This window comes from Macadamia integrifolia, unplaced genomic scaffold (assembly GCF_013358625.1).
Source record: "Macadamia integrifolia cultivar HAES 741 unplaced genomic scaffold, SCU_Mint_v3 scaffold1860, whole genome shotgun sequence".
NCBI lineage: Eukaryota > Viridiplantae > Streptophyta > Magnoliopsida > Proteales > Proteaceae > Macadamia > Macadamia integrifolia.
In genome coordinates, this window is record NW_024868390.1 from 21,268 (window position 1) to 42,257 (window position 20,990).

At 40.7% G+C, this 20,990-nt stretch overlaps 1 protein-coding gene across 1 annotated transcript; it reads right to left on the reverse strand.

Annotated features, from left to right (window-relative positions):
* Nucleotides 1–17,163: 17,163 nt before the first annotated feature.
* On the reverse strand, nt 17,164–19,898 carry LOC122065022 (60S ribosomal protein L11). Its single transcript, XM_042628814.1, has 5 exons — nt 19,740–19,898; nt 19,541–19,648; nt 19,400–19,442; nt 19,090–19,285; nt 17,164–17,494 (listed from the first exon to the last, which is right to left on the reverse strand). The coding sequence occupies exons 1-5, from the start codon at nt 19,740–19,742 to the stop codon at nt 17,299–17,301; spliced, it is 546 nt and encodes a 181-aa protein (XP_042484748.1). The 5' UTR covers nt 19,743–19,898; the 3' UTR covers nt 17,164–17,298.
* Between the last annotated feature and the right edge of the window lie 1,092 nt (nt 19,899–20,990).

Consider the following 20,990-nt stretch of genomic DNA (forward strand, 5'->3'; position numbering starts at 1 on the left):
AAACAAAAATAACAAATAAAAGAATAGAAATTGAGAAAAAAAAAATGGTATCTGCATAAAAGAAAAGAATGCAAAAGGTATCTGCATACTTCACAACAAGCCATTGTTTGCACCAAAAAAAAAAAAAAAGTTAGGGTGCTCAAAACTGTGGCTGAATGGAGACAGAGGGCCAACAAGGTTCACACAATATCATAAATCCTGGGGTTCACACCAAACACCGTTGCAATCGCCTATAAACGACAGACGGAGAAGAGGAAGAGGGTAGGGGGCTCAATACCATGACTAAAAGGAGACAGGCCAACAAGTTTCACACAATATCACAAAATGTTAGGGTTCATACTTGTGTTTTCTCCCGTGGTGAATAATGGTGATCACCCTAATGACATCAGAAGCAGAAAAGGTAACTATGGTCATTGTTACTCCCATCACCTGAGTCTGGGACTATGATGTGATTAGGCTCCCTTATCGAAAGAAACAACAACTATTATGAACGGCGGGGTAGCTAGGGCTATTAAAGGTAGCTCATCGATTAGGCTTGGAAGGAAATTATGGGTGACATCTCAGGTGGTCATATTTAATTTGTTCTCTTCGTCTTCCAATGTTTCCCGATTTTATTTAAATAAAAAAAATTGAATTGAACTGATATTTTGATTTTTATTAAATTAAGAAGGCAAACTTATTTTCATCAGATTTGTATTTAATGAACCTTCCAAAGTTTGCATTTTAATTGGTTGGTGGGGCAGATCGGGTTTGAACATTGACAAAAAAATTTGGACTAAGTACGGGGTTGGGATTTTTCAACCCTAACCCGCCCTCAAAGTCCAAAAACTTGGCCAAAGTTTTCAAATCATCCACACTTGAAGCATGATTTGTTTCTCCCGAAAATAATGAAATCATAACTGTTGGAACAAAATGAAATTAAAAAAGGCATACCTGATGGAAAAGACTCCAGTATGTGTGGGGTGTGTATTCGTGGAGGAAGAGAGAGGGAGTGGGGGGACTTATATTGGGCATTTTCATTTCTCAGGTTTGGGCAATAAATCATGTCAGAATGATTTGTAAATTCCGCACCTTAGATTTTGTGAAAAGTTGAAATTCCTGCAACTGTATGTATTGCAAGAAATCACAACTATTATAACGAAACAAATTTACCTCATAATCAAACTGAGAGAGACATGTCTTACATTAGGCACCCTCACTCTCCACCGATAAGCAGTAATTTAGGTCATGCCTCATGGCACATTTTACAATATTTATTTATAGCGTAACTGATATTTTCACAACTACATAAGAAACCCAAATATAATAGCTATGAAAACAAAGTAGATTAAGAAATTAACTAATTATGTGGTCAGTTTGGGTGACATGGCATTGTTTGTTGTCTCCAATGAGATAACAGAGTCAGATGATGTGCATAGAGTGGATTGATAAATTCATAGTATGTAGAGCGAATTTCTGTGTTAAAATGCAAGAATTTTGCCTACTTTTTTCGGGGGCATTTTCGACGGTGAGAGTGAATTTTTTTCTTCATTAAGAAGTTAGATTATAATTTATCTTATAATTTATCCTATCCAACAATTATGATTTCGTCGCTTTTTGATACCTTATGAAGAATTTACGACATCCATGGTTTAAATATGGTTTTTGTGGTAGTCGGAGAAAGTTTCAGAATTAAAGATGATTTTTTAAAGAAAATTTTCTTAATGTAATGATACGAGAAAAATTCAATCTTTCCAATGTTTCTGATTTTGTCGCTTTTTGATTTCATATGAAGAAATTACGACATTGAAAAAGTTTAGGGGGATTATGGTGTTTTATCATTGCTGATTCTAACAATCGGGTCTTCTATAATAATTTAGAGCGTCGAATCATGATCATTATGCTTTTCGTTTTGACTTAATCGGAGTTCGTATTAAAAAATTATGAAGGTTTCTACGAAACTTATCAGAAAAATTCAAATTAGTCCCTACTAATTTCTACACTTGAAGCATAGTTTGTTTCTCCTGAAAATAATGAAATCATAACTATTGGAACAAAATAAAGTTAAAAAAAAGCATACCTGATGCATAAGATTCCCATATGCGGGGGGTGTGTATTCGTGGAGGAAGAGAGAGAAAGAGAGGAGACTTATATTGGGACTTATCCCGATGAATGGTTTCTATCCAAGAAAAAAAAAAAACTGAGAACAGATCGTGGATTAGCTGTTTACTTTTAGTGAGGAATAACAGTTGAAGAAACAATTCAGGATGGTGCTTGACAAAAGTTCTCATGATACTGACAAAATTCTCTCTTCAAAATTTCTAATACTAGGTGGCCCCACCAAACACACAGTGGGGTGAGCATTTCGTAAATGTCCCAGGAAACCAATGAGAAAGTTTGCTACAAAAAGGTAGTGGACTTAATTTTGATAGAAGGTATTTTTACGAAAAAAAAATTAATTTTTTTTAATAAAGGTAGCGGACAAATAGAGCCCGGATTAGGTCTTCGTACACTATTTAACGTGTGGTAGTTCAAAGACAGGTTACATTTTCTCAATCTCCTTCTTCTCTCTCTTCCGCATTTAATGTAGCTATTTCTTTTTTCTTCCAACTTCAACTCTTTATATTTCAAAGTGGTAATTGGGCAAAGAAAAACCTAAAAAAGTACACATGGGGAGGGTGAGACTCAGTGGAGGTCCCTACGTCCCTTTTCTGGCCATTCCATACAGCTTGTCACGGCCTTAGACTTTTCTAAGCAACCGCGCCGGCACTTAGCACTCCCACTAGCACTAAGTCAGCCTAACCACCCTCCTTAAGGGATTTGGGAAGAGAAGAAGTGAACACAAGAGTGAGTTTGGGAAGAATAAACTTGTATTGCACTAGAGAACTCTTAAGTACAAGGCTTGATAACTCACTTGCTTGGTTGAATACTCTTGGTTGGTCCTTGGTGAGTGCCTTTGCCAAATGAGGCAACACCTATTTATAGGCACCCCAAGTTACAATGGATGGTTAAGATATTTACAAATGTCCTCCATCCAATGGTTGGGGAGGAAACTAGAAGCTTCCCACCTCCTTAGTGGAGAATTCTAGAAATCTCTCCCAAAATATCTCTTATAAATATCTTCTATAAATAAAATATCTAGAGTTACTACACCTTTGTAGAAAACTCTAGAACTTGGACCTTACTTAGCCCATTGGCCTAAGTCCATGGGCTTGGTGGGCTAGGCCCGTGGGCCTATGTTGGGCAGGTCGTGACACTCTCCCCCACCTAAATTTGTGACGCCCTCGTCACAGCTTCCTTGTGGTACTTGTATTCACGAGTTATCTTAGCATTGCCAGTTGTCTCCCATCTCGTCTCGCTCTCTGGTCGCCCCTTCCACTTGACTAGATACTCCATATAAGGAGGTACTTTGTGTCTTTGGATGATTGGATCAACAACCAAATTAGCCTCCCTCTTGAAAGGAGCAATGCCTATTGGGGCTTTTGTTGTAGTCACATAACTTGAGTCTCCTACAACGTCGTTTGGTTGTCTCCATCCTCTTGTTTGCATCCTCCTCTTCTCGGCATGGAGCAAACCATCTTGCTCTCAAATTCTCCTTGTCTTGTCCTCCCGTGCAAGGGCAAGTAAGCACCTAGCCCCTGGATGGTGTTGGAGAACTCCTTTTGTCCCAAGGTTCATCTCGACCCCTCGAGCATCGGTTATGGGACGATCCTGGGAGTTGACGTCCTTGAGCCACATGGTTGTCACATGTTCAACACCCTCTTTGGCCCCGATGTTTATCTCGACCACTCGAGCGACATCATGTATAGGGCATTCTTTGGAGTTGATAGCCTTAGGACACCCTTCCACCTTGGACACCCTTGGTCCAAGTTCCTTTGACTCCTCCGTCAAGGTGAGGTTGTGTGTGGCTCTCGTATCTACTTTCACCTGTGTGGGCTTCCTATTGATGTGCACTTTTGCACACATCAGCCCTTTTTGAGAGTTAAGGGCCTCGACCCCTGTCTTGCCCTTGGTGGCACTGTGCTGCATTGGTGACCCCATGCAAGGTGGTTCTTCCTCTTGGCCCTCTTCCTCTAATAGGGCACTGAGAGCTTTCCTCCTAGGGCAATCCCAAAACCAATGTAGCTCATCACATAAGAAGCACTTGTCTCTAGGCTTGAACCGATCCCTCTTATCACGCTTGTGCCTTAGTGCTTCTCCTTTAGACATGTCAGTGGAGGTAGTGGCTTCCCTCGCCGCTATCCTCCTCGTAGCCCAACCTTTCCGTACTTCTTCTCCAATACGAGCTTTCACCTTGTCCAACGCCTTGCACACTTGAGCCTTCAAGGTGGCAACCATCTCCTCTTGGTTACTTATTATGGTGTTGAGAGCACCTTGTAGGGACCCCTTAAGCTCCCCCATCTGGCCATCAAGCTCCTCCTTAAGCTCCATATGGCCTTTGAGCTCCTCCCCACTTTGCTCAGCAACATCGAGGCACCCCTTTGCCTCGGCCAATACTTGCTCCCCTAGAGCTAATCGAGGCTCCATAGCAATGCCAACGTCGACAGACTTACCTTCACTCTTTCTTTGCTTACTTGTGTAGGTGTTGGTCTCTATTCCACAATTTTAGCTCGCTTGTATCTTATCCCACAAGCTTGGCTCCCTCGCAACCGAAGCTCTGATACCACAACTGTCACGGCCTTAGACCTTTCTAAGCAACCGCACCGGCACTTAGCACTCCCACTAGCACTAAGTCAGCCTAACCACCCTCCTTAAGGGATTTGGGAAGAGAAGAAGTGAACACAAGAGTGAGTTTGGGAAGAATAAACTTGTATTGCACTAGAGAACTCTTAAGTACAAGGCTTGATAACTCACTTGCTTGGTTGAATACTCTTGGTTGGTCCTTGGTGAGTGCCTTTGCCAAATGAGGCAACACCTATTTATAGGCACCCGAAGTTACAATGGATGGTTAAGATATTTACAAATGTCCTCCATCCAATGGTTGGGGAGAAAACTAGAAGCTTCCCACCTCCTTAGTGGAGAATTCTAGAAATCTCTCCCAAAATATCCCTTATAAATATCTTCTATAAATAAAATATCTAGAGTTACTACACCTCTGTAGAAAACTCTAGAACTTGGACCTTACTTAGCCCATTGGCCTAAGTCCATGGGCTTGGTGGGCCAGGCCCGTGGGCCTATGTTGGGCAGGTCGTGACAAGCTGCTCTCTACGACACCTCCTTGCCAATGATCAATGAGCTACAGGCCCCTCAGTAGCAGAGTTTCATCCACCTTCATTATTTTCTCCCTTCTATCTTCCTTGTTCTACAAGTCCAGATCATTCAATAATCCCTTAATAAACTTCATCATTAATCTCCTCTCTACCGCCGTTCTTGAAGCACTCCTTTGATCAACGACCCTATCATTGATTTCTTTGTCTTCTTGACTACTGGTATTTGCCATACAAGCTTTCAAAGTGTATTGGCCCAGGTTCGATCTCTCCATTACCCTTGTTCCTTTTTGTCCTTTTCCGTATTTATGAACAGCAACTGAGTTGCTCGAGTCTCTGACGGCAAGAATCATTAAGCCCACCGTGATTCGAATCCCTTCTCTCCATTCAATTTCTTGATCCCACCTCCTTCCCCATTATTTAGACGACGCTCATGATGAACCTTTTGCCCCCTTTGCATGCGAAGCCTCTGCCCTCGTGCATCACTTCACTTCCCTCTCTCTATTTAATCCATGCAGAAAGCTGTAGTAGTCCTCTTAGTACTAAACATACTCGTGGTTAGGTTGTGTCACACAATTCATGTCCTCATGGATTCTGCCCATTCCCTCTTTTCTGAATCTTGCTTTGCTGATGGTAGTAGCTCAAAGGCCTTCACTGAACATCTGGCAGAGGAGTTCTCTACCACGCTCGACCCCCCCCCCCCCCCCCCCCCCCGGCATGCATTCTGTCCCAGTGGATGTCTCTGATGATTCCCTCCTCAAAGCCAAGATTAACCTCCAATACTCCATTGTGGGATGGGTGATGGACCCTGTTCACATTTCAATTCTCGAGGAGGAATTATCACTCCCCTCCCCCCAAATCAGAAGATTCTACCACTCGTTAGTGAATGTTAGTTTCTACTGTTAAATGACCAATACTTTTTTTAAAATACCAAAACTGCCCTCTAATAAATAGATGAAAAGAAAGAAGAGAGTCCTCTACTTCAATGAGTCCTTCTTTAACGAGAGTTTCTCCAACGAGAAGAGCTCACCGTCGCTGCCTCTTTAACGCCGCTCACCGTCGTCACTCACCGTCACTGCTCAGCAAGAAGACAAAGTCAACTCTCCTTTTTAACCATCATTGCTCACCGAGAAGCTAGCCCTGCACCGAAGCCATCTCAGTCGAAGCCCTATTTTCTAGCATGTGTGTGCATGTATTCTTGAACCAACTGTATGCAAAAGTTTTTAGGTATTGTTAGTTTTATTACAATAGTAGTATTTTATAGACATTGTTAGTTCTTTTACAAATACCTAGTCAAATATTGCACAATTATGTCTTTTGACTTTTAGGACCGTTTGCACAAGATCATGGAGTTAAGGCACACATCTTTTACCACTTCAACATGAACACTTTTAAGGTTATATATATATATGTTAAGTTTGTCTCGAATTCTTGACCTGTTTTGAAGATTGATCCGATCCGACATATTTTGGTGGCGACTGAATGGAAAGCTTTCTGACATCTGTGATGGAAGCAGAGAGGTTGGGCCCATAGGCCCAAGCCCGTAGCCCATCACTGATCTCGTATGGGAGTGCGGGGGCATGCGGTATGGTTCTACCGTGACCCGATGGGTCGACCCGCGACATGGAGTATATAATGTGCTGTTGCTTGTTGAGAAAGTCATTGTATATTAGGGGTTTTTCGAGCTAGGATTTCATGGTGAGTTTTCTCGCCGCTGCTTGGTTGTAATCTCTCTTTTACATAGTGAAACATCTTCTTCTTCGCCCGAGGGCGTAGCACACCACCCTGGTGTGTGAACCTCATTACATCTCTATGTCGTGCGGATTTATTGTCTCTTTATTTTTCGTATTTCTTGGTGTTTGATCTAACAATATATATAATAGTGTTATTAAGCATGTTCCCATGGGTCATAATGTGAGATTTAGAGTCAAGTGTATACTACCAAATAACTAGGATGTGGAGTTGGGGATGGATGAAAGTGTGCTTCATATGTTTGAGTTGAATGCAGCTGTGGAATGCATCAACCTATATGTGTATGATCTTTGGGTTACTGAAAAACCATTGTTCACATACAAAGTCAATGAATTCTCTGGTGAACTAGTTCAAAGAGATGATAACACCATGGGTGGATCAGATAGTGTTGTACACCAGAGTTAGATTGGTTTTGGGGATGATGTCCAACAAAGTCAAGTTAGTTTTGCTATTCTTATTCAATAGAATCAGGCTGAATATGGTAGTTTTTTATAAGATAACCAGGTCTGTTGTGGGTCAAGGGCAAAGTATCCAGTTAGAAGGAATGGAGCATCTTTTAGGGTAGCACTAGTGGTAATAATGGGAGTGGTTGGTCTAACATTGGTAATAATTCCGGTCCTAGTGAAGCTACTAACTAAGGTTTTGGTGAGATTGAAATGATTGGTGATGATGACAACGATATGGAATGGAAATATTCGAGTGATGATGAAGATAGCTTAGTAGAAAGTGATACTATTGAGGTTCAATTGGCAGAGAATGTGACATTATTTGACCATAAGAATGATATTAGAAAGGAGAAGGAAAGTGATAATGTCCATGGGGAACATAGTGTTTGGTTTGACTATGATTCAAAGGATAGTGAAATATCACCTTCTAATAGTGTTCATCATGTTGGAGATGAGAAAAGAGATTTAGAAGTGGGCATGATATTTAATGATGTCAATCACTTTAGGTTTGTGCTTAGAGGCCATGTCGTCCAAGGAGGATTTCAAATATTGAGAATTAAGAATAAGAAGAAAAGGGTAAGAGTCGTGCGCATCTTAACAGGGCGTACATGGAGCATCTATGCCTCACCTTGTGAATCAAGAGGTACGTTTATGATTAAGTCAATGTGCAAAGAACACTGTTGTGGTAGAGATGATGAGAACAAGAATGTCACATCCATTTTGATAGCAAAGCATTTTGCATCACAGCTAAAGGCAGACACTGACATGAAGACTAATGCAATGCAAGCATACTTTATGGATAACTTCCGTATCAAAGTACCTTACTAAACGTGTTATAGAGCAAAAAAGAAAGCTATTGAGAATAATGAAGGCAGTCATTCAAAGACATATGCAAAACTACCTGCTTATGGTGATCTAATTAGGGAGAGAAATCCTGGGAGTGTGTTTAAGCTCCAATTTTATGAGAGTAAGATAATGTCTGATCCACCTGTGTTTAAAAGACTCTTTATTTGTTTCAAAGCATATGTAGATGGATTCTTGAGTGGGTGTAGGCCATTCATTGGTGTTGATAGTTGCCATCTAAAGGGCACACTTGGTGGTGTTTTGCTTGCTGCAGTAATAGTAGATAGAAACAAAGAATTATTCCAACTTGCTTATGGAATGGTTGAAACTGAATGCAAGGACAATTGGTATTTCTTCTTGAAACAACTGTATGTAGTTCTATATGCTGGCATGAGTGACAATCCAATCACTTTCATGTCTGACAAGCAAAAGGTACCTTACTTGATTACTCAATATGTTATTTTTAAAAGAAACCATTTTTCGATATATTTCATAATAAAAAATGAAATTTTTTGTTCCTTGTTTGTATGTTGTAGGGTTTATGTGGTGTCATCACCAATATATTCCCAGGAAGCCACCATAGATGTTGTTGTGCCATCACCAATGTATTCCCAGGAAGCCACCATAGATGGTGTTGTCGATACCTGTACCAAAATTTCAAGTTAGCCAAGCATATAGGTATATTACTAAGGAAGGAGAGCAGTGGAGGCTCTTCTATTACCAACACTTCAAAGGTAACTACAAGGTCACAAGCTTCCAACATTGCAACTGAAGTGAATATTCAGTTGAAGACTAAAGCTCAACTGAAGGCCAAAGAAGATAAGAGTAAAGCACGTGAAGCATTGAAAAAGGCAAGGAATCAAGGAAGTACATCAACGGATTGAGTATGAGGAGATGGAGGGAAGATGAACACAGTGGACCTAATTTTGTCAAAACCAATGTGTTTTGTTGTGGAAAATATTCTAACTATTAAGTAGTATGGATTTGGATGTGTTATACTTGATATTTGTATGGTATGTGATGCATATCTTGATGTGGTTGTTTGTTCAACCATTTTTTCTTTAGATAGGTATGTTATATATAGATGGTTTACTATTTCTAATTATCAGGTCATTTTTGGATAGTCAATAGTAGTGGGGAAATGCTGCCAAAATTTTTATTGCTTATTAGGTCATTTTTGGATAGTCAATAGTAGTGGGGAAATGCTACCCAAATTTGTATTGCTTATCAGGTCATTTTTGAATAGTCAATAGTAGTGGAGAAATGCTGTCAAATTTTTTATAGATCATTACTTTCGCGTCTACTATAGTAATGTAATATTGCGGAAATACACATATCATTATAAGGATAAAACATTTTCATTCATGAAAGATAGAGTCAAAGTACATCAATGTTCAGCTATATCAAGCAAATCCCATCTAAACAACCCAGTGCCTCACTCAATGTTCAACTCCATCAGATACATCCAATCTAAACTTTAGTCACACTATTTTACTAACAAAAATTATTACAAGGTACACCAACAAATAAAACTACGACAAAACGGCACATCAGCTTCATTGATGTTGTTAATTTCTCTATCCCATATAATCTAAACTTCTCAATTCCCATCTCCTGTTGCAACCTACGTATCACCTCTCGTAACACCTGCAACTCCTCAAGAAACTCACAGACCTCCTCCACTTGCAAGTTACATAGCTCCCCTTGCAAATCTTGAAATTCTTGCAAGAGAATTGTGGGTTTATCTATCGATACTTCTTTGCTTGACAATTCGGTTGATGATGAGTTAATGGGATCACACCATGAAAAGAAGTTACATCCATGTAATTATGAACAAGTGTAAAAGAGCCTGTTTGGATTATCGACTGTCTCTGAGATCCTTATGACGACTTTTCGATTACATTTACACCTTACGCATTTGTACTTTAGTGCATCAACAATACTACAACGAACACTTGAAGTAGACATTTATTTGCCATATATACACAATGACATTGATTTCACATGGTTAGAAGCTGAATTTAGAAAAAAAAATGGCATTGATTTCACAAATATAGAATAAAGAGGGAACAAAAGAATTTCCCTTTGAGAGCAACCCAAAAAAAAAAAAAATAGCATTGATTTCACATAGTTAGAAGCTGAATTGGGGACAACATGGAAGCTAAACAATGCAAACAAGAAAATGAAGAAGAAAAATGAGAGGATTTCCGCCAGTTGCTTAAGCATGTTACCCACTATCAACAAGGCAATTCCCTACTTAAGGCCATCTCTGTACCAATAAAATCCATTCTTACTGTGTTACAGAGTTCAGCAAAAAACCATCCAAATGAGATGCCTATTTTCAGAAAAAAAAAAAATTCTAACCTAAATTTCAGACAAGATAAAGAGGAACGAATATCAACTGCTGAGGTTCCTCTTAAAGTACTATTTTTCCATTTTATAAATAAATGAGTTGCCTTATTTCTTCAAAATGAATAGCAAGAAATAAAACAAAGCAAAAGTTGAATTTCTGGGAACACAGGGCTTTGATTTCAAGTAGGGAAAATAGAACATACTAATACTGCGATCCCAAATAGGCTGGCTTCCAATGAAGAGATGGTTCCATTAAGAGTTTGGCTCAAGTTGCAGGGTTGCTGGGTCTTCTTGGTGAGCAGCGTCTTCTCACCAGAGCACGGCCATCTCACTTGAGCAATTTCTTCTCGGTGAAGTTGGAGTATGGCTGCGACTCACCTGGAGAGTTACCTTTGTCTTCTCGGTGAGCGGCGACGATGAGCGGTGTTAAGGAGGCAGCGATGGTGAGATCTTCTCGTTGGAGAAGCTCTCGTTGAAGGACTCGTTGAAAAAAAGGACTCTCTTCTTTCTTTTCATCGATTTATTAAAGTGCAGTTTGGGTATTTTCAAAAATTTATTAGTCATTTAACAATAGAAACTGACACTCAATAATGAGTGGTAGAATCTTGTGTGATTTGGGGGGAGGGGAGTAAATTATTTAAAAAACTGTGGGGGAACTTGATATTTTCCCAAAGTTCAAGGGAGGGGAGTGATAATTCCTCATTCCCGAGCTACCTCCCATGTTTAACGGGGCTGGGCATAATTGAGCGATCAAGGGTTTTGAACTTTACCTGGTTGGTAATACTTCGGATCGTATTGTGCTTAAACTCAAGAATGCGTGCGACATGAATGTTCTCCTCCTCTCTCAACCATGGATTTACCTAGGTCATCTCACCGTCCTCGAGTGTGATATTCCAGCCGAAAAGGTTATTTTCCCAATGGTAGTTATTTGGGCTCAATTGGAAAAGAGACATTGGCAATTCTTTGAACCAGAGATTTTGGTAGCCATCTTCTCCGCGTAGGACGCTGCCTTGATTTAGAATGCCCCTCAGGTGCTATTAGCTCTACCATTAATCCAGCGACACGGTTGATAATTCCTTTTACTCACTGCCTTGCCTCGACAGTCTCTGTGAACCTAGGCGCCAACGGCACTGTTGCAGTAATACTTGCGTATGGATTTCTCCCCCAGAAGACTTGTCCTAACTGCAACCGCCTGGGCCACTTGGGGATTGTTTGCCCCTTCAAGCCCTGATCTGAATAAGTCTAAATGCTCGCTAAGGCAGATCCGAAGGCTGAATTTGATCTTATTCCAATGGTGGCGGTCCCTCTTAGACGATCGAGATTCCTGACTGAAGTTTGCAGTTTGTATGATGAGTTCTTTCAACGTCCTCTGTTTAATTCCCCCACGGGTGGTTCCGGGGCGTCAAAGGACAAGCCAGGCAACCAGATGCCTCACAAGCGTAAAAGCGAGGTGCTTCAGGCATTATTCACATTGCTTTTGTGCTTGGCCTCGATCTCCCATTGACGTCCGGAAACACTAGGAAAGTGATGCAGGACATGTTCCAGAGCAATTCCACCATAGCCCCGGTACAACCAACCACTCTAGAGCTTATCCGAATCTATTCCCCATTTCCGTGAGGAACCCAATGGGGATGCCCAATCAGGGCTCCAATGTTCAGCTTAAAGAAGTGCAAAATGCTGAGCACAGAGCAATCACCTTCACACCAACTGTCGCCGTGTCTCCCCACCAGCCGATGACCAAGATTTCTATGCCAATTGAACAGTCGGGTGATCAGGTCATGGCTAACATAAGAAAACAACCACTTTTTGCCTTCGTGGCAGGCTTCAACAAAATTCTGCCAAAGAAGAGATCTTCCTCCAAAAAGGATCAGGAAATGCTTAAACTCCAATTGTTCACTCTTGGGGAGGGCGAACCCGCCAAGTGCCAATGTATGAACTCCGAAAATGAGTTTCCTTTCTCTCTTCTTTCTGAAACTGAGGTTGTGGTGACTGTACAAATGCAGTCACCGGAGAAGCCATAATTGCCTTTTTACTGAATTGTCGAGGGATTGGTCAACACTTGACAAAGCGGGAGCTCCGCTACATCGTGAATAAATTCAGACCTGTGGTGTGCTTCCTTTCTGAAACCAAAACCTCCAACGCTTTAATGCCTTTTGTCGAACAATCTGCTTCCATAACTTTTTTTGTTCCTTGCGCAACATGGCGCGGGTGGTCTTCTTTTAGTATGGGCAAATTGTGTGTAATTGAATGTTCTTTGGCGAAAGTCGTGGTGCATTCACGCAGAGGTTACCCTTCCCAATCTTAATCAAGCTGGATCATGACTTTCATCTATCTTGGTTGTCAAAATAATGTAAGAATTATGCAGTTTTCTCTTTTACATTTAGCTTCCTTTATTCAGCAACCATGGCTTATAACAGGCGATTGGAATGCATACCTTTCTGTTGGTGACAAAATGGGAGGCAGATCCACCACCCCACACCAAATTCGCTCCATTAATGAATTCGTCAATAAGGCTTGTAATTCTGAGGTTCATTTGTATGGGCATCAATTCATGTGGACTAACAATCAGATTCAGGAACGAAGAATTTAGGCTAAACTTGATTGGTTTATGGCTAATGCGCTATGGACAGAACTCTTCCCCAATGCAGTGGTTACTTCTGAGTTAGTGGCCTCTTCAGGTCACAGAGCTATTATCTTGAACACTGAGGTTAATCCACAGCGGCAATGATGACTGTTCAGGTTTGAAGCCTTTTGGGTGCTTGAACTAACTTTCATGGACCAAGTCGCTTATGCTTGGAATTCCCACGAGGTCTTCGACTCCCCTTCTTACAGATACTTCTCTAAATTGGGGGCTTTGTCTGGTTCTCTCAAGCAATGGAACAAACACTTTATGGGAATAATCTTTCAGAAATTAAATTCGATCAGGTCCTCTCTCTTCCAACATCAACAAATTGATTCATTGGATCAGGATTTGCAATGATATCTCCAGGAAAAGTTTTTTCTTGCATCTCTCAGAAAACTGCTCCATCAGGAGGAGATTCTCTGGCAACAGAAATCAAAGGCAGAGTGGATCAGCAAAGGTGATCGAAACACTCGATTTTTCCATCTCTCTACTGTGAAGAGAAGAGCCAGAAACGAAATCAAATTCTTCAATGTTCAAGGGCTAACTCTCTCGGAAGGCTCAGACATTGGCAACGCCTTTTTTCAATCCTTCAGAGAGACATTCTCTACTTCTAATCCGCACCTTGCAGAGAGCTACTTTTCTCCCATCTTTGGGCGGATTACTTATGAGGACAATCTTTCACTTACCAGACCGGTTTCGGCTCAGGAGATTTCATCAACGATTCTTTCTATGCCATCCAACAAATCACCTGGGCTGGACGTCTCGGGTCTCTTCTACCATAGAGCCTGGCCTATTATTGGGAAGGATGTCATTGCCTGTGTTCAGAAATTCTTCAACACAGGTACTTTTACCCTTGCATTGAACCAGACATTCAAATCTCTCATCCCTAAGGTGATTCATCCATCATCCATTGGAGATTTCCATCCGATTGGCCTCTGTAAATTCATCTATAAGGTTATCAGTCGGATTATTGTCAACAGGCTTCGCCCCAGTATCAATCTTATCATCTCCTTCAACTAGAATGGGTTTATTAAAGGCTGGAACATTCAAGACAATATTCTCATCACCAGTGAGATTCTACAAGGCTCAAGAGCATGCGCAGAGGTAGGTATGGTTTTTTCTCCCTCAAAGTTGATATGAGCAAAGCGTATGACAGGGTCCAGTGGCCATTCTTGAAGAAGACACTACTTAGCTTTGGGTTTGATATTGAATGGGTTGACTGAGTCATGTTTTGTGTCGAGACCACCAGGCTCAGCATCCTTCTCAATGGATAGCCACTCCCCTCTATCAAACCATCCTGGGGATTGAGGCAAGGAGACCCACTTTATCCTTAATTTTTTGTTCTCTGTGCCGAATTGTTGTCCTCAAATCTTGCTATGGCATTGGAATCAAAACGAATCAAAGGGATCCAAATATGCAAGGGAGGTGAACGTATTTCACATCTCGCATAGGCTGACAACCTAATTTTGTTTGGTAAGGCTTCCATGGCAGAGGAAAGACAGCTGAACGACATCCTCCAGACTAATTACAGTTTTTCGGGTCAAGCCATCAACATCCAGAAGTCCTGAGCACAGTTCAGTCGCAATGTGCACTCGGACATCAAAAGGCAAATGAGAGAACTTTTCCAGATCGCACCCACCAACTCGCTCGACAAATATTTGGGCACCCCACTCATCAACGGCAAAGTGTCTAAAGTTCACTGTGTAGAGTTGATTCAGAGGGTAACCAACAAATTACAACACTGGAGATCCCAATTTCTCAGTCCTTCCGGAAAACTGGTTCTGATTCAATCAACTCTTTCTGCCATGCCCTTGTATGCATTGTCCTTCTTTGCCCTTCCCCCCTTCATCCACAAAGCTCTCGATTCTCTTAGCAGAGAGTTTTTCTGGTCTAACAACAACAATTCTTATGTTCCCACCATTTCTTGGAATACCATTTGCTTGCCCAAGAGGGACGGTGGTCTTAATGTCAAATGCTCGGCGACCATGAACAAGGCTCTCTTGGCAAAAAAGGGTTGGGAACTTTTGACTGAATCCTCTTCCCTCTGGGCTCGCTTGATGAAGAAAAAGTACTTCCCGAGTTCCAACTTCCTTGCAGCTAAATGCCCCGCCTTTGCTTCCTGGGGCTGGAAATCGGTCTGCTCCGCTAGAGGGACAAAATTCCTCTGCAATTCCCATCCGCATCCCCATCTCCATCCATCTTTCCCACTCCAGATAAAGTTATGTGGGCCCCATCCTCGATCTTCTCAGTCGCTTTGGCGTACAACATCGCAATCAAGGGATTTAATCCCTCAACACCTACAAGTTGGCTGAAAATTTGGCACTTACCTACAGCTCCGAAGATTCAACACCTTCTATGGAAAGCCCTACCTAATAGAGTCCCCTTTTCCAATCTCCTTAATCTTAGAGGTTTTTAACAGAATCCAGTTTGCGCTCTGTGCTCTCGCTGCGCCCAAGATCCCAATCATCTATTCCTAACTTGTCCTTTCTCACATCAAATCTGGCTTTTATCAGGCCCAGAGTCCTTCGTTACCACTAACTCGATAACCACTATCATTTGCAACTCCCTTCTTAACCACAGCACATGCTCCAGGACCAACATCCTTACAACTGCTTACAACTGCCCTCCTCTGTACCATAATTTGGCACATTTAGCGTGGTTATTGGGATTGGATCTTTGGTCGGTCTTTTTTCTCTCCTAACTGTATCCTTCTTAAGGCTATTAGAGAGACTAGGATCAAAGCGACAATGTTCAGCTTCAACCAACCAGACTTCCTCTCTATGTCTCCTGGTCTTCTCCCCTGGCTGGATTCTTCAAATTCAACGTCGATGGTGCTAATAGAGGCAATCGAGAGCAGATCAGGTTCACGTACAAGAATGTACAAGAACGGTCCTGGTCTGTAGATATAGAATCAATTTTCTCTCTTCATTTAATAGATTCTATATCTATGGATCAGGAATGTACGAGAACATTCCCATATGTGAACCTGATCCTTTCACGAGGTAATCCCGGACCTGCTGGGATTGTCTATATTAACCGAGACCACAACAATGCCTTCATTTGTTGCTTCGCTGGCGGTATCGGCCACAACCACATGGTTTGGACTGAGATGTTGGCTATTAGGCAAGCTCTACTTCTGGCTTCAAACCTGCATGCTTCTTCCATCATCATTGAGGGTGACAATCTCTCAGTGGTTAACATCCTCAAAGGCTCTGCGGTTTCATATCCATGGCTCATTAAGACCATCACGGACGACTGTCTTCAACTTGCTACGAACTTCAGAGATATTATCTTTTGCCGTTCTTATAGAGAAATGAATGCAGTAGCAGATTCTCGTCTCCGAAGCTGCTTTGGCCCAGAACCCCCTTTCTCTTATGTACTCTCCCCGCCCTCTTCTATATGTGCCCTCTTGTTTGCTGATTGTCTCGATTGCACTTTTATTCGTTAATACATTTCTCTTGAAAAAAAAAAAAACCCTTTATATCAGGCGACACGGTAGCTCCCGGATAGACAAGGACAGCATACTAAGAAATATTCTCATGGTCAATTAATCTTTTTTTTTTTTATCATTAAAAGGAAGGAAAAAAGAGGTAAGCAATGCATTTGACTACAAACCGACCCTGAACCTGATCCACAAAAAGTATAGTGTTGGTGGGGTGAACCTTCCCAAGTCTGTTCTGAAGAGCTTCTTGGGTCATTTTATCCAACTAAAGATCATATAACGGCTGCAACACTATATCCATCCAGAAATCCAGCTTCCCCATGCATTTCCAATAGAAATCAACTCAACTGTTGAATTAGGAATTGCACAGGCACCACTAGCTGATGAAACCAGAAGTGACACTATCATTTGGTCAATTTCCAGGAATGGCACAGCTAATGAAATGAGCAACGATCAATCCCACAAGTACCTAAGCTTAGGCGCATGTAAATCACCAAAACCGAATAATACCCATCCTCATAAAACAAAATTACTACTGCAATAGCCAATTCTCAGAGTAAATCAAGAGTCAACAACTCACTCTCTACAAAGAACAAAAAGGAAACTTAAGTTTGTCAAAACATTAAATTGACCCAAGTTGTAATCTTTCTCTCTTTAAGTGTTTGACTGAGACTTGTTAAGGATCACACCCTCATATTTGACCTGGAACCACTTCATTGCATCATCTTTCGTGACCCTATGCTGGATTCCAACACGAGACTTGCAACGGCGGCGGCGCCCCACACGGTAGCCTGGACGTTCCAGGACAACATAGAAGTCCATACCATAAATACCTGTTGAGGGATCATACCTGAATAGAGAGGCATCAAATCAATGCACATCTAATTAGTGCAAGGCAACTTAAAGGATACTGAAAAAGACAACTCATTTCATCACAGTTTCAAACAGAACAGCTTGAAGGAAATATGCATTCTCCATTTCTCCTTTTCATTTATGGTTTATTAATAAATCTTTTCTTACAATAAGAAATGTTAGGACCAGATGCAACTTCAACATTAGCTCAAACATGATTCAATGACCTCAATGCATGGGGAATGCATTTTTTTTTTCATTGTCCGCATCAAGGCACATTTCATGGGCAGTTTTTTTTGCAAGTATAAGAGTTTATTTTAATCTAGAGGGCAAAAACAAAAGATATAAAGCAATTCAAGACTGTGCTGCTCCCATTACACCATATATACACTCGAAAGTCTAGGTAATATACTAACAGATCAACCAACACCAACAATGAATGGAATCACTTTAAACAACGAGTGGCATATCCAAAGGGTTTGAAAACATGCCATCTACCATCAAAATAAGTAGAAAACGAGATACACTGAATATATACACCATATATACACTCGAAAATCTAGGTAATATAATAACAGATCAACCAACACCAACAATGAATGGAATCACTTTAAACAACGAGTGGCATACCCAAAGGGTTTGAAAACATGCCATCTACCATCAAAATAAGTAGAAAACGAGATACACTGAATATACACTAGTAGCAACCATGAACAATTTACAGCACCCAAAATCCCTATAGCATCAAGGGTCCAACCATGGTCCACCAAAACATCCATTCAAAGGCCAACTTGACAGAGGTTTATGAGGACAATACACATAAGTAACCAAATAGAGAAAAGACCAACAGCAATAGTCTATAGCATTTCAAAATGCATGCAGAGGCCAACTTGGCATGGTGTTAGGACACGATATCCATGAATTATCAAATAGTTACAACAACAACAACAACAACAACAATAATAATCTGATGTGTTAACAGTTAAAACTTCAATAAAAAGAGAATCAGAATAACAAAGAGAAACAATTATAAAACCACACTCGCCCAAAAAGACTCAAGACAACATTATAAGTTCCATAAACAGACCTTTTACCTAATAGGTTAACTACTTACTGGATCTGAACAAGTACATAATTAAATAACTCAACCAAATAATCAAATCAGTCTTATGAAGCACTTCATATACACACAATCCTGCACTTCATATACATAAAACAAATATATATCTACCAAAATTATAAAACTATAAGAAACAGGTTCTAAAAAGGCATATCAAGATCACATAGGTACAGGATTAAATTTAAGACTTTATGACCGATCCATTCTAGGGCCCATAGAGGGACACCCACAAAAACAAATAACTACATACCTATCATTTAAGTACTCAATAGTGTTCATATGATAAAAAATACTACCCTGCAACCGCGTCCAACGCCACTCAATACGATTATGAGTTCAAATTTGCGCACAAATTAAACTTCCACATACTTGTACGCACTAATTATCTCACAAATGGAAGTAACATATGGGATAAGGAATCACACGCATGAAATTAAACCCATTTGTCAAAGATAAGGAAAGTTTCATCTTACTTGATTCCTAGATCGATGTGTTCCTGAATACCAAAGCCGAAGCAGCCGGTATCACTAAAGTTTCTCCTCAGGAGCTCGTACTCCTTCACCTTCAATCCGCTTTCCAGAAGCTGCATCGCCTTGTCACCCCTGACGGTAACGTAGCATGCAATCTTTTCGTTACGTCTGATCCCAAACGATCGCACGGTGTACCTAGCTGTTGATTAGAAACAGAAAAACCACCACCAACGACAACACAACCTTAGCTTGTTGAAGGAAAGCATTTAAAGGTTCAACATAAGTCTAGTAAATCAATCAATTAAGACCCTACCCTTGGAGAACACAGGGGTTTGGCCACTTAGCTGTTCCAACACCTATTAGCAGAACAATAACCAAAACGAAATCTGGCTTAGAAAGACAAATCTATGATTACTGAATGTGAATAAATGAAAGATTAATGGTATTGGAAAACCTTCGAAGCTCTGGTGAGACGATCTCCACTTTCTCCAACGGAGATGTTGAGCACGAGCTTCTGCACCTTGATCTCCCTCATAGGGTTCGAGAGTTTCTTCTCTGAAGCCTGTCATCATTACAGAGACAAATGGTAAGGAACAAGAATGGATCCTACAGAGCCAAAAACACATTTAGGGTGAAAGAGATAGAGAATCTACCATGGCTCCCAGTGACCGAGCTCGCAGCAATGAGTGGATCGGGAGGGAATGAAGAGGATAAATGGGAGAAGCCCTAGAAAAGAAGACCTAAACCTTCTAGGGTTTTTTTTTGCGCTAACCGGTGCCTTATGACCAAACTACCCTTACTACTGGTTCTCGAGGCCTAGGTTTGGGAAAGGGGGGGAGAGGGTATTGCGAGTGTTGGCTGGGCTTGGCCGCTTGGACCACAATTTTCTTAACTGGACCGGGCACTAAACCGGAAAAGGAAACTGATTTTGGTCAATCCTTGATTAATCAGACCACAATTAATAAGATAATGAAATAATAAAATTTAGAAGAAAAAAAAAAAAACCATAGAAAACAATAAAGTTTGAAGTCTAATTTTAGTCCAAAGCAATTATATGCTTAAGCAAAACACAAAAGAGGACAAGTGTAGTTTAACCATATCAATCTTTTGGTCAGACCAGACCAGACCAGATCAATCATTTTGCCTGGCCTGATATTTACAATGAAACTGATTTTGTCAATCGTTGATTAATCAGACCACAATTATAAGATAATGAAAAGAAAATTAAATTTAGAAAAAATATTGACAAGAAACCGTAGGACCATTTCGCATGTTGAAAACAATAAGGTTTGTTCTACAAAAAAAGACTAACGTTTGGACTCTTAGTTTTTAGTCCTAAGCGGTTTATAAGGGCCCGTTTGATAACTTTTCAAGAAACGCATTTCTGCCGTTTCTGTTTCCAAAAACAGCAGAAACGGAACAAAAAGCTTTTGATAAAATTGTTTCGTTTTACTTATTTTTAGAAAGAGAAATAGAAATTTTTACTTATTTATGGTTCAAGAAAAAACCCAGGCGAAACAAGTTCAACTTGTTTCGCCGTTTCTAGAAACGACTTGTGACAATTCTTTCACTGGTTACCATTGACTTCTAAAAACATGACTTATGAAACACCTTCAATTCCGTTTCTGTTTCTAGAAACGGCAATTTATGTTTCTACCGTTTCTTGAAACAGAAACGGCAGAAACGTTATCAAACGAGCCCTAAGTTTACAAAACACAGAAGAGGACAACTGTAGTTTAACCATGTCAATCTTTTGGCCTGGTCTAATATCTATAACTAGGATTTGGGCAGCTACTATATGATCGATTAAGTTTTCTTTAAGCCATGGTGAAGGGGAATCTCTTGACCGTGACTCTCCGGTAGGCAAGAGAGAGTATCTTGCAACAGTTTTTTTTTTTTTTTGG

Bases quoted from the DNA above. Each gene is read 5' to 3' on its own strand.
- LOC122065022 (XM_042628814.1), bottom strand. The intron at 19,443-19,540 runs GTTTTCCAATAC...TTCTGCTAATAG, and splicing joins GTCTCACCAGAGCTTCGAAG to GTGTTGGAACAGCTAAGTGG. The intron at 19,286-19,399 runs GTAGGGTCTTAA...TCTAATCAACAG, and splicing joins AACCCCTGTGTTCTCCAAGG to CTAGGTACACCGTGCGATCG.